Genomic DNA, 24,711 nt, shown 5'->3' with positions numbered 1-24,711 from the left:
TATGGTGTGGGCCGATTTTACTTCCCATCAATTCCAGGAAGGAGTACGTTGCTTGAGATTGGGTGGGAATGAAGAGCGTGGTTGCTAGTCCTTTGGATGCTCAGTGAGAAGCCAAATCCCTTGGGTTTCGAGCCCCAGTATTCTCGGCTCTACCACCTTTCCTGGGGGTTTTGTGAGATGGAGTGCCATGCCCTTGAAGAGGCTTCCTGACCGCCGCTGTTCTTTCTCTCCTTCCAGTCTTGCCCTCACTTTTTTTTTTTCTCTAATAAACCAAAAGCAGACAGTTCCCACAGTTCTCCCTTTCTGCCTTCTGGACCGTGAGGGATTCCATGTGCCTGGCCTTTGCCGTGCCAAATCCCTTCTCCTTTCTGAGCCTCAGTTTCCCCATCTATAAAACCAGAATGTGTGAAGTACGATGGCCTCTCAGCTCCCACCCTGTTCTAACGTTTCTGCAGCTCTGTATTTCTTTCTGTCCCTCAGTTTCCTCTTCGTCCTTTCCCAGGATCCTGACAGAGGGGAGGAGAGGAGCTGGGGCTGTGATCAGAGGGTTTAGGGTGGGGCAGGAATGGCTGAGTTTGTTTTCTCTACTGTCAATAAAGGAAAGGCACCAAATCCTCACCACCCAGGGGTGAGGAAGATCTTCTGTAAGGTGAAGTCATTTGATCTTCTCCACCAGCTTAAAAAGTAGAGACTTTCCTTCTCTCCCTTTTACAGTTGAGGAAACTGAGACTCGATAGGTAAACTCACCTGCCCAAGGCCACCAATGTTGTCAGTGGCAGAACCTGGCCTCGAGCCATTTTCTGTCATCTCCTCCAGGGTAGGCAGCTCTGGGAAGGAGTGGGAGGTAGAGCACACCTGTGGGTATGATGCTGGCCATGAACCTGAAAGGGGACCAGCCCTCTGTTCTTGGTCCCGTTGGTGGCAGCTAAAGAGGGGAGAGTCAGTCCCGAGTGTCCTGGAGTCCCATCGTGTACCATCTGCCTGGGCCCACCTCCCTGCTTTTGCTCATGCAGTTGCCCCCTCTAGCCCCACTACTCCTTTGCCCAGTGCAAAAAATACGAACAATGGCTGGCTAGCTTCTCCTGGCACCTTGACATCAAGATAAACTTGTCTTAGACCCTCATTCCTCACCTTGTGGAAGAGTCCCATGTCCTCCCCAAGATTTCTGCAGTGTTTCCAAGAGAGGCTCGCTTTCACATGCTCGCCTCTGGCTCAGGCTGCCCGGCATCACTGAATTCTTGGGCTCTGTGATGTATACTTCTCTTGGACCACATTGTTTCATCTCAGCCCCTGTGGCTACCCAGGCATGGCACTCAGCCACTCCCTTCGTTTTCCATGAGGGGAGAACACCAACCCAGTGGTTCAAGGTATTCAAGTGCGTAGTAGGCTTTATTAAATATATGAGAGTTATTGGGGAGGGGGTTATAATCCTCAAAACAGATGACTTAGTAGAAAGAGGCGAGTGGCCCATGGTGTCCGTGGTGCTGGGCAGTCATAAGAGAAGGTGTTTGTTGTGTGGTCTCTGTCTTCAGCCAGCTGGCTGCATCTCCCGGGGTTCTGACAACGAGCCACAAGTGGGGGCTTCCATTTTCTACCCGGAGAATATCATTCCTGTACTTGAGGAGCATCATTTTGTGTCTTTGGATGTTGCAGTTATGTTGTTTCCCGGGCTCTGGTTCCCTCTTGCTTGGACTGGCAGCAGCCACCTGGATGTCCTGCCCGACTGTAGGCTCACCTCCTCCAGCCTGTCCTCCAGATTCTGGCACTCCCTAATCTGAAGGCCGTCCTAGCCCTAATGAGAGAAAAACATTCCTGCCCCACCACACTCTGCTCAGTGGCTTGCCTCTGCTAGGGCCTCACAAAGACGTGGCCATATGGGAGTCACGCTCTGACCAGTCCACCCCCAGACCTTTCTTTGTGCCTGGGGTGCCTTGCCTCCCTCTGCTTATCAAAGTCCTTTCAATCCTAGCTCACATTCACCCCTAACCCCAGAAAGTGTCCCCAGGGCTTTCCCCAGACCTTCTTTCGGTTGGACAAGACTCACGTTTCTAAGCTGCAGTCATGGGGTTTGAAGGAAAGAAGGTGAATGTGCCTAGGGTGTCACGATGGTGGTGAAATCAGCAGGGGAAATGAAGTAGCAGAATGGAGCCTCCAGACCCACAAAAACCAGCATCCAGGGGCGCCCACAGAACTCTCAGGGAGGGGGCCTTCCTCCCTGCAAGGCCCCTGGCAAGTGAAATCCAGGTTCAGCAGACAACAAGGGCCTTTAGATATCACTTGGTCTGTACAAATGGGAGACAGAGGCCCAGGGTGGGAAGGCAGTGTCATAGGCAGAGAACCTTGGGCTGGAGCACAGGAACCTGGCCTTTTAGTCACCTCCTGGCCTGTGCAAGTCCGTCCCACCTGCCTGGAGCTCCATTTCCTTACATATAAAATGTAGACCGTTGCACCTGGGAAGGTTAAATGAGATTCCTGATGCCAGGGAAGTCTTGATGACCAATATCGGGTTATTGTCATTATGGCTGACATTTGCTGAGCATTCACTGTGTGCCAGGCATTCACTCTTTACAATGACCATATGTGGTGGGATCTATTAATTGTCTCAACTTGACTGAGAAGGAAATTGAGGCACAGAGAGCCTGAGTGACCTTCTGAAGGTCGCAGAGGTAGGAAGAGGCAGACCTAGGATTGGAACCCAGGCAGTCTGGCTCCAGAGCCCTTGTTCCCTGCCTCTGTGCAAACTGACTGAGGACCACGGGGTTCAGTAGGAGCATGGGGGTTTGAACTTGGGCCATCTGCTGCTTCCCAGCCATCCTTGTGGCCAAGGCAGTCCGGGTCTGTAGATAAGCAATTTTCTTGGCAATTAAGGACCCGGGCTCCCCATATCTCATGGGGTAAGGGCTCCCTACATTCAGTCAGCTTCCTGTGTGGCACTTCAGATACCATCCCAGAGTCCCCAGCAGGTGGCTAGACCAGCCCCGAGGTCCACCTCATGCCCTGGGGATGGTCAGGCTCCCCTTGCCCAGAGTGCACACTCTGACAGAGCATGTCACAGGACAGGGCTGTGCTCTGAGGGTGCATATCATGCCCCCGCTGTTAGTATATCGGGCAGGATGGGTCCCTGGAGCTTTATTTCTTCCACTGAGGAGCTTATATCCTTGTGGAGGGGGCAGAATTATCAAGATAAGCACCGTACATAAGATGTTGGATTGTGATCAGTTCTATGAGGAAAAATAAAGCAGGAGAGAGGAGTGGGAGGGAAGGAGTTTCCATTTAAAACGCAATGCTCCACAGACAATGTTGGAGCAAAGCCTAGAAGGAGGTGAGGGAGATAGCCATGCGGGCAACTGTGCGAGAGCTTTGTGTTAGCAGTGGAGGCAGGCAAATGACCGGGGCTTCACCGAGCACTGACTGCTGTAGATAGGGCCTTACACTGCGGGCAGGTGGCACACAGGTGCAGAGAAGAGTCAGACATGCACCTGCAGGGCAGACACTCCCATGTCCCAGGACGCGCCCACGCAGGTCAGGGCGAAGCCCGCGCTGTGGGATGCTGAGTGCGCCTGAGGGGCCCGGGGTTTCTGAGAAAAGAGGTATCTGAGTGGGGTTCTCAGCCCGGGCAGGGGACAGGGGGTGGAGGACGGTGGGCAACACTGACAGGTGCAAATGCTAAAGGAGTTGGCGCTGTTTATGGTCCTTTGCCACTTTGGGAATGAGATGGGGGACGCGGGACCGATAACATGGAAACAGTTCACTAAGTAACTTCAGCTGAGTGGACCTGCGACTTGAGTTGTGGGGCTGGAGTTCAGGGGGGCTTCCTAGGAGAGGTGCTTTTGGAACTGGGCCTAGCAGACAAGTTCAGTGCCGCTAGATGAAGATGGAGAGAGGGCCTATGCCAGGGTAGCCCGATGCCCTGGGCCCAGGCACAGAGCTGTCAGGAAGTGCCTCAAATGGGGCAGCTTCACGGGTGTCCAGAGCCTGGATGAGGGGGTGGTTGTGCCCCTTCTCCAGGCTGCTCAGTCTCTCCGCTCGCCCACCCTGCCCCCAGGAGGAGAAGGAGGCGCTGGAGCACTGATGGATGTGCCGGGGCTGGGCTCCTGCCGCCCAGCATTGTCACCATGCTCTCCCTCCATACGCTGGAACCTGACACCCTGACCACTGAGGCATAAAAAACAGAGAATTGGAAGGCTCAGCCTGTCAGGCTGGGAGTGGCCCCCAGAGATGCCTGGGGAGGAGTGTGTGTGTGTGTGTGTGTGTGTGTGTGTGTGTGTGTGTGTGTGTGCGCGCGCGCGCGCGCGCGCGCCTGTGGTTGCCTGTAGAAGCGGGGAGGTGGAAAGGAGGCCGAAGGGGCCAGGGGGCGGGAGCAGCTGACCCCTCAGGCCTGCTTTATTGTTCCGGATACACCTGCCCAAGCCCCGTGGGCCCCACATTTGGGCTTAGGAGGGGAGCAGTGCTCCCATCCTGACATCTGGGTGGTCCCTTCTGGGGGCTCCTTCCTTATGGCCCTTTGGCATCCTTAAGAAGAATCTGTGGAAGCTTGCTTGAGCTGAGGGTGGTCCCCAGGGCTGTGTAACTCCCGGCACCACTGCCAGGGAGGGGCCCATGTGCTCTGTAACCAGTGGCTTACGAAGCCACTCAGCAGCCAGCTGCTTATACAACCTGTGCAAGACACTGGGGCCTGTGAGATGAGTCAGGCCTAAACCCTGTCCTCTGTGAGTCCCCAGCCACAGCACAGCAAGGATAGGCAGCAAGGTGGTAGGGGAGGGAATTTTGAACTCCCCTCCTAGTGACTGGCTGGGTAAACGGCTCTCCTGGGTCTGGAAGCGAGAGCCCAGGGAAGTGCCAGACACAGGCATCATTGTTCCATGAGCAGCTGGGCAAGAGGTCCCACCATGTTCAAGTGCCACCATGCCTCCTCCTTGCACACCCAGTGTTGTCCCTACCCTGGCACAGCTGCAGTTCCTGCCCGAGCTAAGAGCTGCCCCTTCCCCAATGCCCAGGAGGCCCCATCCACTCCCTCTTCTGTGCTCCCCTAGACCTTTGGCTTGTTCCCTCCATCTCAGCAAAGTGCCATCTGCCTCCTCCTGGCAGAGGGCCTGTCTATGCCTCATCTTCCCCATTGGCTAAAGCCCTGGGAACAGCTGCCTCTGGATTCTCAGCACAGAGGATCAGACTAGAGTTGAGGCCACCTTTGGCTTCTTGGTCCAGAGTCACTCAAAAACACATGGGAAGTGGATCTAAATCTCACTGGGGTCCTGGGGTGGCCTCAGTCAGGGCTGAGAACCAGGTAGTCCAGGGCTTTGGACTTGGGTGGATGTATCAAGGCCATTTTGTGAGCAACCCTGGGCATCAGTCTCCTCACCTGCAAAATGGGCCAACAACCCCATGGAACACTTGGCACATGGTAATTTCGTGGTATACATATGAGAAGCTAGTATTCACTCCCACTAATAAGCAGAAGGTTTTAAGGGGAAATCTAGACAATGCCAATGACAGCTGTCCACTCAATGAGGGTGTGGATTGGACTTGCCTTTATTGATTACGAAATGCCATTGGCATTTTCCAAACCTGCTTTGACATTTGGTTCCTGTTTCTCTCCTACCCACCATATGCAGGGAGTGAGTTTTCCGGGAGCCCCTACAGCCACCCTCAGTATTCCTCCTACAACGACTCCTGGAGGTTCCCCAACCCGGGGCTGCTCGGTGAGTACTGGCGGAGGCCCTGCGGGGCCCCTGGGCCATCAGCTGCCCTATTGGGCCCCCTCGGTGGGCCAGGTTCCCTCAACATCCTGAGACTCGGTCACTGAGGTGGGTTGGATAGCTCGTCCCAGGCACATGCAATCTGCAAGTTGTGTTGGGGCCGTAGGACAGTAAGCTTCAGGCCTGCCTAGGCCCTCCTCCCTCCCCCCAGAGGTTTTGGTGGATAAGGGGAAATAGCACAGAAGGGGAACAAAGACAAAATGGGCATTGAGGCAGAAAGAAGAAGGTAGGGAAAGTGCCTGCCCAAGAATAAATGATATTTCTTAAGAATCATTGAATATTCAGATGAGAAATCTCTAAATGAGAGACAGCAAAGAGGCCAACTCAGATAAATTGGTGGTGGCTACTAGTCTTGATAAGGACTCTGAGGCTCAGTGATGGATTTGTGATGTCTGCCCTGGACGTCACCACAGCCAGCTCCGTTGGAAACTGGTTGCCCTGTGGCTGGCGGCCTGCCAACATATGCCATTCAGAGCCCAGCGGGCGCCCAACCTCTGCCCAGGCCTTAGACTGGCAGATTGTCCATGGCTGGGGCCAGCCTGATCTGTGAACACCACCTAGCTATTTGGGTGATCTAAAAGACCAAATAGGGCTAGCTCAGCCCTCAAAGGCCAAGGGGAGCCTTTTGTTTTGTTGAAATGAACTTACAGGGAACTAATGTGCCAGATGGAGCTGAAGGTTCTGGAGCATGAAGCAGGAGCTGGGGGCTCACAGATATCACTCACCACCTGGGGGTGGAGCCAGGCAGTCAGCCCGCAGGCAGAACACTGATCTCTCCCCCTGCAGCCAGTTGGAGAATTCCCTCAAAGCCCAGACGTGGGAGGGCCTCTGAGACTATCCAGGTTTGCCTGTCCAGTTTAACAGGACCTGCTTAAGTAAGAACCTGTTAATTCCCCGGATTAGGGAACTGAGATTAGGACTGAGAACCATAGACTTCATCAGAAAAGCAAGAACCTGGTGTCTTCAAGTTCAAGTTGCCAGGCCATGGGTCTACAAAGGAGCCAGACAGTCACGGCCTTGGCCCCTTTTCAAGCCTGCTTTGGTGATTAGGACAGACACATGGCATGGACACATCCCTTCCATGCACCTGGGCCTCGGGCTGCTCGAAACATTTTGGTGTATCAGGTACCACTGCGGTGACATAAGGAGCAATGCTGATGTGAGCTCCAGATCCCTGTGCATGGAGAGGTCCAGTTTTATAGATGACAAGGCTTATATTATTGGTGGCCTCCCGGAGGGCCTGCATCTGTGGACTGATCGGTCAGACTTCCTTTCTGATTTTGGTGAAAATTATTTCTAAGCATTAAGCCTGGTCTTTACTTACCTACTGCTTTTCCTTAACACCCCACACCCACCCCAAGCAGCGGCCCTGAGCTCTGCGTTGGCCCAGCCATGAGTCTCAGGAGACGAAGGCTGGCCAACCTCTCCCTGAAGCAATGTCTTTCGGCAGGGCTGAGGATGGGGAATGGGTCTGGTGGCCTGAGCCTAGGAGTCCCCTCCCTGCAAATCTGCCTCAGACAGAGCCTTGGTCCCAGCGCTGCTGCAAGACCCTCAGGGGATGTGGCACGAAGGACGCCTGGGCCAGGCTGTGGGAGGGGTTCCTAGGGATGGGGCTAGGACCCCCAACGAGGCCACGTTGAACCAGGACCTCCACGGATGGCTGTGCACTGCCCAAGGGGACAAGTGAGGCTGAAGTCCAGCCCATGCGTAGCCAAAGCCCCAAGCCCTGGCACAGGGTTACAGGTGCCCAGAGTGGACACCTTTCTCTAATTCTCACAAGGTATCCCATCGGCCATTTGCCAAGGAGTTCATGAGGCAGAGCAGTGGGGCAGGAGCTGCTCAGGAAGGTGTGGCAAAGGGATGGAGTAGGTGGGTGTTCTGGGGCCACAGATGAGGGACCTTGAATGTCAGGCTGAGAAGTCTGGACTGATTGTGTGGGCAGCTAGGAGCCCAAGGGGATGGCGAGGAAAGGACAGGACTAGACTGCTTCTGAGGCCTTCCTGCTCAAGCTGGAGTAAGAGCCAGTTCACACCCGCAGTTATCAGGATTGGGCTGCGTGCCTGGTGTGGAAAAGACGTGGACCCTGTCCCAGGGAGCTCACAGGCTGGGGTGAAGGCGCCTTGGGCAAGTGTGTCTGTGATGGGAGGTGCCCAGTGCACTGACAGGAGTGGAGAGGAGGAAGAAGAATCAAAACTCTGTTCATCTAAATGAGCACTTGCTAATTGTGCAGGGACTGGGCAAAGCCCTTCATATGTGTTATCTCATTTTATACTTTTAACAGCCCTAGAGGGCAACGTACTATTATCTCTATTATACAGATGAAAAACGTGAGACTCAGAAAGGTTGATTCACTTACCTGAGGTCACATAGCATGCAGATGGCAGAATAAGGACCCAAACTCAGGTCACTTTGACCCCAGAGCCTATATTTGTAACCAGCGTGTGATGTGGTATTCTTACTCTCCCTGACCAATTCAGTCTTAACAGTACTACAGCCAGGAAAAGAGACCTCATCCTTCCATAGGAACAAGCCTTGAGAGTTCTAAATAGTCAGATCATGTATGTGATTAGAATAGCTCTGGTCTCATTTTGAAATCCAGGTTATTGTATTTATCTGTCAGGCTTTCAGCTGCAAACAACAAAATCTGCTCTGGCTGGTTTAAGCAGAAAACAAATTTATTAAGGGATTTTGGGGGCTCTCTGAGTCTCTGAAAAGACCAAAGAGACAGGCGTGGGACACACAGCCAGGAACAACACGTAGCCACACCCCAGGGCTGCTCTGGCGTAACCATTCCTGCTGTTGCCAGTTGGCACCCCTAAACCACCCGCTCTATACTGCTGCTTCAGCCAGGGTGCTTGAGAGCTCTGCCCTGCCCCTGCCTGGAGCTGGATGCCTCTGCAACCCCTCCCGACCGAGGGAGTCTCTCAGCCCACTTCTTCAAGTTGCTCGCTTCCCAACTGAGGTCCTATGCAAGAGAGTCTAATGCAGAGCTCACACCTGTGCCCTAGCAGCAGAGGAAGCTGGGAGAATGAGTTCTGACTTCTAGCTCAGAGAGGCAGGCCTCACCTCCTAGGAAACACAGGAGAAGTTTAAACGATGCTGGGCAGTGACAAACACGAGCGATCGCCCCTGAGCTGCCCCCATCTCTATAACCTGGGGAATCGTGGCCAGGTCATCCACCAGTCCGAGCCTCAGATGCCTCAGGTATAACTGAGAATAATGGCCACTGGCAGCTTCTTTCAAGCAGGAGCTGAACACGGCGCTCTCTTGGAGCCCTGAAGATGAGATACCAGGCTCATTCTATCATCGTCTTACAAATAAGTCCCAGGCCCGTTCACATCTACCAGCCTGCCCTTCCTGCAGAGTGTCTTCAGGGCTTTAGCGGAAAGAATCCCAAGGAATGGGGAAGGAGGCTGATTCCTGCTGTCTGGGGAGGGTCCCAGGGTGCGGAGGCCTGCTCCTCTGAGGCTCCTTGATGCTAGATCAGTGGGAGCTGTGCAAACAGGTGAGACCCTCCACCTTCACACTCCCAGGTGCTCATGCGCACTGCTCAGCCTCAGCTGGCCTGCTTGAAGCCTCCTTCATGGAAACAATGCCAAAGATGGGCAATGCCACTAATGAAGCTGCGCGCTCACGTCTCCGGAGAACTTCCCACCCTGCTGAACCTCCTCCTCCGGAGCTGCCTGCCCAGCCAGGGCTGCGGTGACCCAGCAACCTTTGGGGGGGGGAGGGGCAGGAGGCGCAGGCTGGCGAGGCTGGTGGGGCAGAAGGCGGGGAGGAAAGCAGCAGCGGTCAATTAGGATTAGAAGGGGAATGCCTGTGGTCTCTGTAAAGGGATTACAGAGCAAGTGGGAGCCCCAAACGCCTGTGTCAAGAAGTAAATTGATAATAATGTGAATTAGAGAGGAAAAATGACAGAAGAAAGGACAAGTTTATTCGAGATGGAGGTCTAATGGGCACCCGGAAGACAGAGTGCTCTATGAGGTGATGTTTTCATTTCTCACAGTAAATGCAAGCTTTGTTTATTTTGCCGTGGAGGCCTCATGCTGAGGCTGCTGGACAGCCTGGCCAAGAGATTAGGCTTTGAGAAGGGAGTGAGTCAGAGCCAAGGGTGACACGGGGTCGGTGGGGGACTCAGAGGGCCTAGTCAGGCTGGGTTTGGAGGGGTGGTGACACGTGCTAAAGTGTCTCCCCAAACCCTACCCTCTTGATTCCATACTAGCTGTATGGCCTCGGGCAAGCTACTTACTCGCTCTGTGCCTCAGTTTCCTCATCTGCTAAAAGGGGACAATACTAGTTCCTACCTAATAGAATTGTTGTGGAAATTAAGAGTTAATGGATATAAAAGTGCTTAGAAAAGTACCTTTCATATCCTTATATCATGGTACCCTCATATAGCCCTACTGTGACACCCCCTTTTACAGGGGAGAAAACTGAGGGTTAGGGGAGTGAAGTCACTTGTTCAAGGTCACTCAGCCAAGAGTGATAGAACCCGACTGGCAGCCTCCAAGCCTTGGTGCCCAATTATAGTATCTGGAATAATTGCCAGTATTGGTTTGGATTTGGGTGAGATTTCAGGATCAATATGAGTTGCCTCCCCTGGGGAATTAAGAAGCTTGCTATTCCCACCCCAGCAGACACGTGGTCTGCAATGGCTCACATGGCCCCAACCGCTGTCTACTTGGATAAACACAGCCCTCCAGCACTGGGTGTACAGGCTGTGAACTGTGTTGTGGTGGAAAGAGTCCTGAGCCAGGGACAGACAACCTGAATTCCAGGCCAAGCTCTAGCACTAAGAGGCTTCCATGGCTTTGAGCACATGACTTTGGTTTGTTGAGCCTCAGTTTTCCTACCTGGAAAAGGAGGAGATGGCCTAGCGTCTCTTACTTGTGAGAATCTGCTGGTCCCATGGAGCACCCCCCGGCCCCCATACTCTTTCATCCGTGGAGAGGAGTTTGAGCACAGAGCCGGGCTCCTGGAGGCCCCATCCAAAGTGCGTAGTCAAATAAAGCAGCCCAGAGGCAGTGGGGGGAGCCGAGCATGGGTACAGAGCCCTTAGCCTGGTCCCATCAGGAGGTCACAGGAGGTAGGCTGCACCCCGCCCTGCTCCACGTGCTCATATGCTCCAGTCTCCCCATGTCCAAATCTTCTTGTCCTCCAAACCCAGCCTGACCCACTTCCTCCAGGAAGCCTGACCCTGCCACAATAATCTTGTTTCCGAGAGCTCTTTTCGCAGAGCTCCGATCCCTTTTCTGCCTTTGAACATTGGCCTCAGGTATGGGGCTGCAGGCACGTCACCCTCCAACCTCCGTGCCCTCTTCTCTCTCTTCCAGGCTCCTCGTACTATTACAGCGCTGCTGCCCGAGGAGCTGCCCCACCAGCAGCAGCCACTGCCTACGACCGTCACTGACCTTCGGAGCCAGGCAGAAGCCAAGCACTTATGACTCATATCACTGAGGGTGATAGCCTCCCAACCCCCTCCAAAGATAGCCAGAGGGGCCCAACAAGCCCATCCCAGCAACACCCCCACTCACCTGAAATTCCACCCCCCTTTTTTCCTGCCAGAGACTCTGGGGTTCTATGGTAGGGCTGCTGGACCTCTAGACACCTGTCCGTTTCTAAGATTCAATCGATGAGCTTCTCCCAACAATGACGGGCTCTCCACAAACCAACAACTGTTCTGCAGACAACTGCAGTCCCAGCCCAGCCCACCTGACCATCTGCCCATCTTCCTGCCCCAGGCCTGGCAAGGAGAGCTTGCTAATGTCACTTCAACAGCACTTGTGTAAATACCTTTTTGCTTTTTTGTGAGACCGAGGGTCCAACTGAGCAGACTCCCCACCTGTTATAGGTTCAACACTCCCAAAGTATCACAGGTTGTCTTAGACCTGTGCACAGAGCAACCCCTCTGCCCTGGGTGCCCCCATAGCGTGGGCTCGGAGCTGTCTGCGAGACTGAGGGTGCCCACCTGGGGGACCCAGCCTCCTGCTCATTGCTACTTCTTTAATATCTTAACCGAGCTGGTTATGCTCTACTCCTCCCCAAGAGAAACAACTTTGGGGAGACACACTGGCTTCCTGCCTCCATTTCCCCCGGGCCCAGTGCAGTGCGAACAGCTCTTTTCTATACATATCAAAGGAATCGAAGAACCGTCTGGGAGATCCCTAAGTTACCGTTGTCCGAGGTGCTGATTGCACCTAACTTTGAACGTTAGGGCTGTGTGGGACCCAGAATATCATGGTCCTAGGTGGTGCGTGAGGCACCTCAGCCCCTGGAACCGCCGATCTAACTGGGTGTTCCCAGGCTCTGATCACTTTGGACGTCCACCATGGACTCTGCCCCCTCCTCCAGGACCCCAGTGAGTGGATTCTGGGCAAACCTGTCCCTGGCATGTAGACAGTGATTAACAAAAAGGACTTTGCCTGCACTGAGAACCACACACATCTGCAGCGGTCAGCTGTCCTTGTGGAGCCTAGCATGCAGCTGGGAATGGAGGTGGTAGCATGGGGGGGACATGTCCACCTCGTGGTACAAGGGGCTGTGATGGTCAGGGCCATGTTCAAGGGCCGTGGGAGCTGGGAAATGGTGTGGGAGGGTTGGGGAGAGCCACCTGGGAGGATTTGGAGGACAGAGGAAGGCCTCCTGGGAGAGGGTCAGGACAGGCAGTGAGGAGCTGGTGGTGAATGGGGTGTGGTCTTGAGATGGGGGTCCAGGGGCCACCATCTCTTTGCCTGGGGCCTCAATGCCTTGCATAGTCTCTCTTGCCAACTCAGAACAGCCAGGTAGAGGCTCTGTCCAAATCTGGGCTGAATTGTAGAAATGACAGTGGATTTTGCCATCTCATGTGACAGTGTTCCTGATGCCCTGCCCGCATGTCACCAGTTTGGCAGAGAGCTGGGGCAGAAAGAGCCCGCACTTGAGGTGATTGGCCTTGAGAGGTCTTGTCCTGGCTACACCTCTGCATTGCTGTGGGGCCTCAGACAAGACCCTTCACTTCTCTGAGCCTTGGTTGCCTTGGTACAGCATGGCCACCTGCAGGATCGCCCGACAGCTCTCTCTTTCCTTCCTCTCTCCCAGGGAGCTGGATCAGGCCCTCCACTGCTAAGCAAGCATATAGGGGTGGGCATCTGAGTCCCACTAATATTCAGACCAAGTGGGAAACAAGAACACCCAGAGAAATGGGAAAGAGCCTTGAGGAAGACTTAGTATAGCTCCCCTCGGGAGAAACTGAGGCCCAGCTGGGAGAAGCCCAGGACCACGCAGGGAGACAGAGCAGACCTTTCCTGGCCACCACCAAGTGTTTTCCCCATAACACCTCTGCAAGGTGGTGGGACAGAAGAGGAAACAGGCTCAGCAAAGTGGAGTCCCCAGGCAATGAGTGACAGAGGTGGGTCTGGGACTCAGCCCCTAACCCCTGGCATATGGTGGTCCTCCCATCCCTGGGGAGAGAAGTAGACAGTGAGGGCAGCAGGAGACAGTTCTAGGCCCACTGCCCCAGATGGGGTGTCCTGGGACTGTTAGAACTGCTGAGGAAGCCCAGTCCCCCAGGGCGAAGGTGGAACTGGTGAGCACCCCTCCCCCTCGCCAACCCCTGTTCCGCCGAACCTGATGAGAGGGTATCTGGGAGCCAGGATAAACTGGCTCCAGCCTCTGTCTGCCAGGCAAGGTAGGAGAAGGTGTTATCTGACCCCTCCCTCCCTTCCACAGGAAGTGGTGGCTGGGATCAGGGGTCCGCAGCGTAGGCTTCTTGCACCCAGTCCTTGAATCCTGGTCCCTCCTGTGGTGTCAGGCTGTTGGGAGGTCAGCCTTCCCTGAACCAGCTGCCTAAGGCGCATACCATCCTTCCTCAGTGAAGCCCACATGGCCCCATGCACGTCCCTCTACCCAGCCTCTCCCTCCTCAGCCCTGTGATGAGCTCCCTCCATGTTTTTCCTCGCTCTCCTGAGGCTCCGCTGGTCCTCAGATTGCATTTGAATTTATTAGACAGCCACCTGATTACTGGGCTGCCAGGCAGATGCACAAGAGCACATGATGCACACACATATTCTCACACTCATACCTGTTCTCACCCACTGAGTTCCCGGTGAAGCTGCCTGGAGCTTGGAGGGGAGGCTTCCACAGGACACAAGCTGTTGATGCCAGAGAATTCTGAGTAGAAAACACAAGGCCAGGACCTTCACCAGCATTGTGGCAAGAGGCCTGGGGTGTTCCTCCATAGGCCTTCAGCCCCAGGTTCTGGCTTTGACTTTTTGAAAAGGACATTGTGGGTTCTATGAAAAATTTTTATACCACTAATCTAGCTCCAGTTTAGATAAAACTGATGACATATCAAACCCAACATTCTTTTCCCAAGGCGCCTTAGTTAGGGTTAGCCCTTTCATAACTGATGTTCATATGGTGCTTTGCAATCCTTGACCATCCCCTGGGGCAATCACAATGCCCATTTTACAGATGGGGAAAATTGAGATTTGGATCTCACAGGGCAAGATAGAGATGAAGTGAATCCTTAGATCTCCAGGCCCCATTCTCTCCACAGAACCATGCTCCTATAATGGGAGAGTATGGCTTAGAGATATCTTTCAACCCCCTAGAAATTCCCCCAGACCCACAATGAGGAAAGAAAGAAAAGGGAGGCCTGACGGAGAGCCTAGGGGTTGGTGGCTTTGCTGGTCCAACTTGATTCTCATTAACACAGAAACTTGCAAAGTCTGCCCAGATTTACACCAATGCTTCTGACTCATCCAGACTCCTTTCCTGCTATGCCCTGAAGCTCAGAGGGGATTGGAGCTTGTCTAACACCAAATTGCAAGCCCTGACAGGGCTTGGATGGGGCCCAGCTCTGACTCCCAGGGTCTAGGGCTCCAGTGTCATGAGATGTCTCCTCACTCTTTTCTTTATCCTTTCTGCTGTGGATCAGACTCCAAGCCTGGCTGTGACAATATGCAGGAGTTCCTGAGCAGGGCCATCGGGGCCAATAGGGTACCCACAGGTCACAATCTCAAGTGCTCTGAATTAACTACTTCCCAGGCCAGGTGAAGTAACCTAGCCATTCAGGCAGGGCACAAGGCCGTATGGGTGGTGGGACCCAAGATCCAAACAGTGCTTGCCCCCTGCAATGGCATTCAAATGCGAAAGCTTTTAAAATGCTCTGTCAGCCCCCCAAAATATGTCTAAAGGCCACTGGCCACCAGCTTGTGACCCCCAGCCTTTGTCCAATGTCCCCTTTCTTCTTCGTCTCCTCGCCCTTCATTGCAGATTTGGGAGAGATGGGAGCCCAGGTTGATGAGTTTCAGGTTGTGCAGACCCCAATCCCTGCCCTCTTCCCTCTCCATCCTGGGCGCCTGCAGACCATTTCGGCTTTGAAAGTGGGTGAGGCTGAATGTCGGAGGTGGTGGGGTAGGGGGACGTTTGGCTTTGAGGGTAATTCAGTGCTGCTGGGACCTTTCACATGTGCAGGGAAGAACTCCAGATGTGACCACAGGGCACATGAGAAGTCATATCCCTAGAGAGACTGCCCTGCCTTGGGCAGTCCCTGGCACCAGCCACCCTTTTCTGGATGACATCTCAGCTAGGATTTAGTTCCAAACCATGGGGAGCAAATCTTAAAAATAAACCAAGCACTCCTGACAAATACCGGGAAACAAGGTGTGTTTGAGACTCAGCTGCCTGAGGATAGAGGAAAGTCCAGGCCCCTGGATAGGTCAGGCCCAGGCTGGAGTGGGTGGATCCCACCGCACCTGGGCTGGACCACCTCCCCAGTGGCCCTGCTAAGAAGCCGGCTGTGCGGCCTTGCCCTGGTCATCCATCGAGGAGCCTGCCTCTGGTGGTTTCCAGGGACGCACACCGGTGCTCCTGGAGAATTTATTCCTTTAGTTCTTTTGGCCTCGGAGAGCTTCCAAGGCAAGTGCATTTCTTAAAAGGTAACAAAATACATTCTTGGAAAGTTGGACAGTCAGGCCATGACTCCTAGCTGGCAGTCTGCCCCACCTCCTGGCAGCCCCTTCAGCCCCTGGTCCCCTGACACCCCCACACCTCAGGATTCCCTTTTGCATATTCATGGTGGAGCCACAGTGTTGATCTGCACTTCCCCACTGTCAGCTCACGGCTGTGCCTCCAGAGTGGTGGCCAGGTCCCCAGGGGCCAAGACAGAAGCAAGTCCCTTGCCCGCCTGCTCTCCTGACAAGGGGACTACACTTCTGTGACACAGCTTCTTGCTGGGAGCAGGCAGGCACTAGTCTTCCTTTCATCTCCTGTAACTTCTCAGTACTCAGGTCCTGTTCCTGGAGCCCCCAGGATCAAAGGGGACCTCAGAGTTTCAGTCCATGTGTTCCCAACGGTCCCATTTAGCCCATCTCCAAGTTGGGGGTAAACATTGCCACCATTCAGTGAGTCTAGATATTCTTCTTGCCACATCTTAGACCCCTGAGAGGCTCAAGGAGAAAATGCAGCTGTTTATCTAGTTATTGAAGGAATCTCAGTGAATTCTAAAATGGAGCTGGTCTCAGGTAGTGTGTTTGGCCTGTGGGCCCGAAAGAGAGGGGAGAAATCCGTCCTTCAGCTTCGGGCAGCTCTGAGCATAGTGCAGAGGGGAAGCATGGGGAACAGCACGGGGTGGGCGCATTGGGGGTTATGAACCCCCTCCCCAACACTAAGACCTGGCTGGAGGAGGCCACGCTATAGTCTCACCCACCCCAACCCTGGGTTCACCCCATCTTGTGACTATGGCCACCCGGCCACCCTTCTCCCCCAAATCGCAATGCTTGTGACCACATCCCTGATCTTCTCCAAAAGCACCATTAAGAACAAGTGATTTTGGATGATGGATTTTTGATGTACAAATGGTGCACTTCCCCTGGAGTGGAACAGAAAGGAAACCATTTAATGGCTCCCCTATTTTCAAGCATGAATACATTTTAATGAAACTATTTTATTGTATTTGAGGAAATGGAGAGTTGAACATTCCAACCAATCAATAGCCAATTAATTGCTATAAAGCTAAAAAGAAAATAAATAAGTCCTGAGTCTATTTGAAACGCCCTGCAAAGCTCCAAGCCTCCAAATATGGCCTTCCCCTCAATACATGTATATGACAGTGTGTTCACACACACGTGCACACACACCCACACCTCACACGTACTTGAAACTCAGAGAAAACGCTGAGTCTCCTCATGCCAGTTCTTGCCTGCTCTCCTCACCTTTGGTCAGAGAAGGTGAGCAGACCGGGCAGCAGCCTATCCTGGGGCTCAGGAAGAGGCAGCCTACCCCCGGCCCCAAACTGCCAGCACAGTGTGGATTAGTGAGCACTGAGGGCCCCACTTCTTGGTCCCAGTAGCTGGGACTCCAAGTTCAAGCTGAGGGTGGAAATCTGATTCGGATTTTGCCCTGATCCTTGCTGGAAGATGCTGCCCTGGTTTTTCACCCTCTAGTGGCCTTTGGACATTGAGTATTTGTAGAAATTCAGATTACTTTGCAAATGGAACTCTTTGCCAGGAAGACACATGGATTTTGCTTTCATTCTTTGAGACAGTTGGCTTTGTCTTAGGGACTCACCTTCCACCATCAAATAACTATACATATCTTCTGTATCCGCCAAAGTTTGTGATGCCTGCATAGACGCTTACTTGTAAAAAAAAAAAAAAAATACAAAAAAAATTACAAAAAAACCAACAACAAAAATAACAATTGAATTGCCTTTGAAAGTGGGAGATGATCTGTCTCCAACAGATTAAAAAAAAATTGCTTCTTAAAAATGTGTATGTTTTGTATTCTTTTTTTCTAGTAGAAAATGATTGGAAATATTGGTGGTTTTTTTTTCCCCTTAGTGACGTGTGTTGCTTTTGTGTGTAATAATATTTGAATGTAATTACAGCAGTGCCAATTTGCCAAAGATGTTGGACATATTTTTCTTTTGTTGGGAGGAGGGCAGGGGCTGGGGGTGGGATTGGGGAGAAAACGGGGGTGGGATTTTGGTTTAATTTTTTAACTCTTTTTTTTCTTGTCAAATCTGGAGTTTGTGGTTTTATTCTAAGTTAAATTGTTGACAGCAACACTTTTATTTTAGATTAGTTGGAGGAACTTGCAATAAGATTGGCGTAGTCTCAATGTGTCTTTCCATGAGTGACTGTTAATTGTGAAGAATTGATTTTATGTAACCTTTATGTGAGATAATTATTTGTAAATATTTGCCATAATTTTATTGGTTCCTAAAATAAAAGTAATTTTTTAAGTTCAGAAAAAGAGTTTGAGCTCATTTGTTTTTACCACTTCACAGATGGTCTTTGGCAACTTTGACAAAGCCACATGGGGTTGTGGGGAATGACTGTCTCTCCTGATGAACCTGGGTCAAAACAAATCCATGCAACTAAAATGGTGTGCTGTGGTGTTGGCCTGTGGCCTGCGCAGGGGCAGAAGGGCCTGCCCTGGAGTGGCTCCAGGCTAGCTGCCATCAGGCTTGGCTGAATGGAGCAGTGGTTGAGCCCCCAGCCTGGATTTGACGCCTGGCTCTGATACTCGCTGGCTGCGGAATGTTGGCTGCATTCTGTGACCTTAGCTTTGTTAGCTCTAAAATGGTCAGTAACATCCATCTCATTCATTCATTCATTCAACTAATAGTGGCTGAATATCTACTCCGTCTGCAACACTGGAAACACAGCAGTGAACAGGGCTAACAAGGACCCAACTAACCTGAAGCTTACAACCCAGGGGGCTTCTGTGAGGATTCGCACCCATCAAATATGTGCTCAGCACTAGTGTGTACATGCACACGTGCTCTTCACGTTGATCCAGGCTGGATCTTAAAACTGGGTGCTCCCACATGCTTCTAACCTGCAGACAGAGCTCCGAAGCCACTCATTCTAGGAGACCTTGTGTTTGGGATCCAAAGCCACAGGCCACATCTGGCCAGAGCTCAGAACTCAGTGATCCATAGTCCTTCTGTGGGAGGTGCCCTGTCACTATGTCTTCAGAGCTGAGGCGTTTGGCTGCTTGGGAGCCCAGAGATGGCTTTCTAGCAGGAGCAGAACAGCTGCATACCCGAGCCCTGCTCCTATTGGGCGGTGTCAGTCTGCAAGGGCAGGCAGGGACTGCTGCGCCCCTTGGCACAGTGTGTGCGATGCAGTAATTGCCAGAGATGGAGTAGGCAAGTGACCGCGTGGGGGCCATGGGCTGCAACTCATTCATATTTAATAAAGCCGGCTGCACGGCCTCCATTCATTTAGGCAATGGATGGTGACGAAGGTGATTCCTGAGGGAAAGAGAGAGAGATGCTGCCACGGTGGAGCCCTGGCCCCGCTCCGGTCTTCCCAATGCTGGTGACTTAGAGGCACACACTTCAAAGAGAAGTGGCAGCGTTTTGGATCTGAAAATTGAACTCTGAACCTACAGGAACTGCTGAGACAGAGCAAGTACCTCCACCCCGGAAGTTGCAGCCCTTGTCTCTGGTTCTCCTGGGACAGAGGACTCACGCCTGCCCTCCTTGGATATGGGGCCCCAGTAACCAGGACGTGTGCAGCCCTCACACAACAGCAGAATGGAGGCCACGGGCAAGTCCTCTGGTAGAGGGTGGAAATGCCAACCCTGAAGATGTGTGGGCAGCCTCCAGCATCACCTTTGCCCACAGTGACCAACACAGAGAGAGGCCGAGGGAACACCTAAGGTCAGGAGGCTTTAGCCTCAGGCCCATTCACTCTTCATATTCCCACTGGAGCCAGGTCTCATGTTAGGTGATGGGTACAGAGGTGACTCATGGGGGAATGGACTGCACCAGGGCTGTGAAAATGGCAGATAGATAAAGACTCCTAAGAGCTCCTAAGAGCCTTGGCTGGGAGTCTCAGCTCTAGCTCCTCATGGTCAGTTTACTGATGTAAGTCTTGGTTCCTTCATCTATATCATGGGTATAAACTGCGTCACATTTGCTTCGAAGATGTTCTGAGGAACAAATGGTATGCATTGTGGGAAAGTTTTTCTAAATAACAAATGTGAGTTTTGCCAAAATATGTTCCCGCTATAAGGAAGTCAAAATTCTATATCCAAAGGTCAAACTCTAGTTGGACCCTCCTCTGAGCCAGGCTTAGTGCTAGGTGCGGGAGGAAGGTTGCCATTGATTAAATGTTTGTGTCCTCCCAGAATTCGCATATTGAAACTGAATCCCCAGTATGACAGTATTGGGAGGTGGGGCCTTGGGAGATGTTTAGGTCATGAGGGTGAAGCCCTCATGAATTGGATTAGTGCCCTCATAAAAGAGACTCTGGAGAGCTCTCTCACCCCTTCTACCATGTGAGAACATAGGAAACAGGCTCTCTCCAGACACGGAATCTGCCAGTGCTTTGATCTCAGAAGTTTCAGCCTCCAGAACTGAGAAATAAATGTTTGTTGTTTAACCCCCCCAGTCTACAGTATTTTTGTTATAGCAGCCTGAACGGATCAAGACAAAGGTGGAATGCAGAAATGAACCAACAAGGAGCCTGCCATCTGGGACAGGTGATGTGCATATTTTAATTCCAGGAGATGCATGACCAGCGCCACCTACAGGTGGGGCAGACAAGGAAGTATGGGCTCAGAGGGGGAATTCCATTCATTTAGGGGTGGGGTGATCAAGGGAAGGCTTCCTGAAAGAGGTGGCTTTTGAGCTGAGCCATGAAGGATAGGCAGGATTCCATCAGGAAATTTTAAAGAAAGTAGGAAGGAAACGCATTCCAGGCAGAAGGAACGGTGTGCACAAAGCCCCAGGGGTGAGAAAAGGAATGTGTTGGGAGGAGACACTAGATGATTTACCTCTGAAGTAATCAGGTACTGTGGCCTTTCCCCCAAACCTTCTTCTGAGGCTCTGTGGGTGCCACTGGATCAAAGATAAGCGCTAACCTGGGCTCTGGGTCAAAGGTGAGGGCAGCCTGGGCTCAAATCATTTCCTAGCAAATGGGCTGCTCAAGAGGGAGGGGGCATTGGTGAGAACAAACAGAGGCTGAAGATCCACCTTGGAGGATGCAGAGGCGGTGGGAGGATATGGAGTTCCAGCTCCACGGGTCTGGCAGCTTCTGGACCCGCTGGCCAGCTATATGGTGATGGGGTAAGAAGACGATCCTGTCTGCTCCAACACATGCCACACAGCTGTCTCTGGGAGAGACATGTGGTCAGCACACCCCAAGGAGAAGGGGGTTGCCATCACTGCGAGCAAATCAAGAGGAGGCCCCCTGTGCAGGACACACAACCACTGTGAGTTTGGACTATTGGGGGCATTAGCACCCCAGGTGATCTTCTGTTCTTTTCTTTTTGTTTTTTTTTAACACTTCTTGTAAGACTGGTTTGGTGGTGATGAACTCCTTTAGCTTTTTCTTATCTGGGGAGTTTTTTTTTGTTTGTTTTTTTTTAAGATTTTATTGGGGAAGGGGAACAGGACTTTATTGGGGAACAGTGTGTATTTCCAGGACTTTTTATTGGGGAACAGTAGTGTGTTTTTCCCAGGACTCATCAGATCCATCCAAGTCAAGTTGTTGCCCTTTTGATCTTAGTTGTGGAGGACGCAGCTCACCTCCAGATCCAGTTGCCGTTGTTCATTGCAGGGGTCACAGCCCACCATTCCTTGTGGGAGTTGAACCGGCAACCTTGTGGTTGAGAGCCCGCGCTCCAACCAACTGAGCCATCTGGCCACCTGGGAGCTCAGCAGCAGCTCATTGACATCATTCTAGTTGCGGAGGGCGCAGCTCGCTGGCCCATGTGGGAATCGAACTGGCAGCCCTGTTGCCCAGAGCTTGCTCTCTAACCAACTGAGCCACTCGTCCGCCCTGATCTTAAGTCTTTTGCTGATCTGTATGTCCTGATTTTTCTTCAACGAGCGTGCATTATACACGATTTGAAAATAATTTTTAAAAATTAGCATTGCAGTCTTGACTTGGCCTCACCAGCAGACTGATGGGAGCCTTTGCAAGCCTCACTTCAGACCAGCTCTGGGGCATTTACCTGAGATCCCACCTGTATTAGTCTGCTAGGGCTGCCATGACAACATAGCACAGAACGGGTGGCTTAAACAACAGAAATTTATTTTCTCACAATTCTGGAAACTAGAAGTCCAAGATCAAGGTGTCAGCAAAATTAGGTTCTTCTGAAGCCTCTTTGCCTGGCTGATAAGTGGCTGGCTGTCTTCTCTCTTTGTCTTCACATGGACTTTCCTCTGTACTTATCTAATCTCCTCTTCTTATAAAGACACCAGCCATAAAGGCCCACCTTAATGATCTCATTGTAACTTAATTACTTCTTTAAAAAATGCTATCTCCAAATACAGTGACATTTTGAGGTACTGGGGTTAGGATGCCAACATATAAATGTGTGTGTATGTTGGGTGCGGGGGGGGGCACGGGCACAATTCAGTCTACAGCATCATCTGAGGATTCAAGCCCAGCCTGAATCTGCCCGTCACACGTTAAGTGCCTTGGCCTGTCCAATGCCAGCGCTTCCCAGGGACATCTGCCCCTGTCTGTCCAAATCCCCCACAAGCTGGGGGCTCTTTCTCCCCAATCTCTACTCCCAGTGTAGCCCCCGGGAAGACCCTCACCTTACATTCAACTAAGTCCCTGGTGGATTAAACAATGACTTTAAAATTTTTTAAATAAAACTAGTGAAGTTATAGATGGATATACCTCAAACCTCCATGTGAAATGTGACTTTGTAGACTTTGTAGGTTCCTCCAAAAAGATGGAAAAGTCTCAAAGGAAAAAAAAATTTTTGACTACTTATTTTTTTTTTTTTACTTTTGTATGTATGAAAAGATTCAACAAAAAAACAAAAGACAAACAACTTGGAAAAATAAACTTACAAAATGTGAATAGGTGCCATTATATATAAAGTCCCTAAATTATAAAAATTTTGTATGCAATTATATGAAAAGTATTACTATCCCCAGTAGAGACATGAATAAAGGACATGCACAGATCATTCACAAATGAAGACATACTGAATATTAGTCAAGGTCCGATCCCACAACATGACTCGATTTCACAAAGATCTTTTTTAAAATACCCAGTTCTGGCAAGGGTCCAAAGAAATGGACACCACTCTATGCAGCTGCTGAGCTGTCTGGCAGCGTAAGGCCAAAGCTGCCAGGTGTCCCTAGGCTTGGGTGCTAGCCCCAGGGATGCCTGGAGGAGCAGGTACTCCAAAGGAGTGGAGATCCTGCACCTGGGCCTGCCCACTCCCAGGTCTGTGGTTTTTCCACTAGGCTGGCTGCCTGCAGTCACAGAACGACATTGAAAGCCCAGGTCAAGTAGGAAACATGGCGTTTCCAGCCCGACCGTGTCATCTGGAAGGGCACACAAGCAGCAGAGGTTCCCACATTATCCACAAACATGTGTAAATATCGCGACGGCTCGTAATGTAACCAAGAAAAATCACTTCCCGTTGTTTCCCCTTCAGTGATATTTTCTGCTTGGCTGAGTTTGCTTAGCACACTGGAAAGGCCAACTCATCAGTTCTTGTTGTTAATCAAGAGCAGTAATTGTCCGAGTTCAAAGCCTCCTGACTTAGACTCTGCTGAATAGGATAACAAGTTCCCAAAATGCTAAGTAGTAGTTTCTAAAAGTGGGCCTTTTTAATAGGGAAGGCCCCTGAAGAGGGATTGGAAAGAAAACCTTTCCGTGAAGTGGAATTAAAATATTGTGCATGCTTTATAGAGCATGGCAAATAAACTCCTGGAAGTCCTAGAAGTTCTTAAAGCATGGACAATGTGGGTGCAGACTCATTTCCTCATTTACTATGTGAACTTGTGTATTGGTTAAGGTGATGCCAGCTGGTGTAACAAACATACCCTATAACTTCAATGTTTTAACACAATTGAAGTCTATTTTTCACTCACACAACTGTTAAATGTGGGCATTCCTGGTAGGCAGGCAGCCTACCACACTCAGGGATCCAGGCTCCTTTTATCTTTTGGTTCTGCCCTCTTCAACATGTGACTTCAAAGTTTACCTTGTTTGTCTGCATTACATCTGCAGAAAAGGAAAGAGCCTGGAAGATCGTGTCTTGTGAAGTTTCCATGGGCAGGGTGGGAAGTGGCAAATATCATTTCCACTCACATTCTATTGGCCAGAACCTGGTCCCGTGCCCTCATTCAACTGCCAGGGAGGCTGAGAAATGTAGTCTAATTGTGTGCTGAAGAAGAGGAAATCGGTCTGGGGATAGCTAGCCAGGCTGTATCTTCACGAGACTGTGAATTCCAGAGAATTTCAATCTTAGCTTTATTCAGTTCTTTCCTACCAACTCTGGGGCAGTGAAGGAGAAATAAGCTGAATCAAAAGAATGGCATGAGCATGCCCTGCTCCTCATCTTTGCCCTACACTTGGTCAAACTCAAGCTGTCACCAGGCTTAGAGAATAAGCATATTCTTGGCCTGGAAGAATTGAAGGAGTCCCACAGCCTTTCATGAGCAGCTGTGCTCCTGGGCCACTCTGATCTTCCGCCCTGCCCCTCAATACAGGACTCTTTGAGTTGAGTTGTGAGCAATAATACTCATTAGCATTTACTGAGTACTAATTATCTCTCAGGTACTGATGCTTAGTAGAATTTTTCCTGTTGTCCCAGAATTGCACGGCCAAGGCCCAAAAGTTGAAGCATCTAACAGTTGGGTCCAGTCATCTGGCAGTGCTGAGAGGTGACGATTCAGAGAATGGGCTTGACCACCCAGTTCTACCCTCCCATTCACCCCACCACCACAAATGTGAGACAACTGAGAGAGGAAGAGGTGGTCAGCTTGGGGACAATGCATGTTCAAGAGTCCTGTGGGCAGTGCTGCTGCTTCCTCCTTCCAAAGCCAAGGGAAGATGGCTTTAAGAGAAACCTTGGAAGTTTGGAGGTATCTTCAAGAAGGGAGGATTGGACTGTCACTCCCTCTGTGGGTATCTGCTTGGCCAGCAGATGTGATGACCTACTGAAGAAGGGGAAGAACAGGCAAAGATAGTGGTGAGCCTTG

At 51.5% G+C, this 24,711-nt stretch overlaps 1 protein-coding gene across 5 annotated transcripts in view; it reads left to right on the top strand.

The window, feature by feature from the left end:
- The window catches only part of PAX5 (paired box 5), a 188,873-nt gene extending 171,204 nt beyond the window's left edge, over nt 1-17,669 (top strand). For all 5 annotated transcript variants that reach the window (XM_033123658.1, XM_033123660.1, XM_033123661.1 and 2 more), the window contains 2 exons: nt 5,613-5,699; nt 11,090-17,669. In XM_033123658.1, coding sequence (XP_032979549.1) covers nt 5,613-5,699; nt 11,090-11,166 — 164 coding nt within the window. In that variant the 3' untranslated portion in view covers nt 11,167-17,669. The remainder of the gene's footprint in view (nt 1-5,612; nt 5,700-11,089) is intronic.
- The last annotated feature ends 7,042 nt before the right edge of the window (nt 17,670-24,711 follow it).

This window comes from Rhinolophus ferrumequinum, chromosome 12 (assembly GCF_004115265.2).
Source record: "Rhinolophus ferrumequinum isolate MPI-CBG mRhiFer1 chromosome 12, mRhiFer1_v1.p, whole genome shotgun sequence".
In the NCBI taxonomy this organism is placed as follows: Eukaryota; Metazoa; Chordata; class Mammalia; order Chiroptera; family Rhinolophidae; genus Rhinolophus; species Rhinolophus ferrumequinum.
This window is presented reverse-complemented; position numbering and strand designations above follow the sequence as displayed.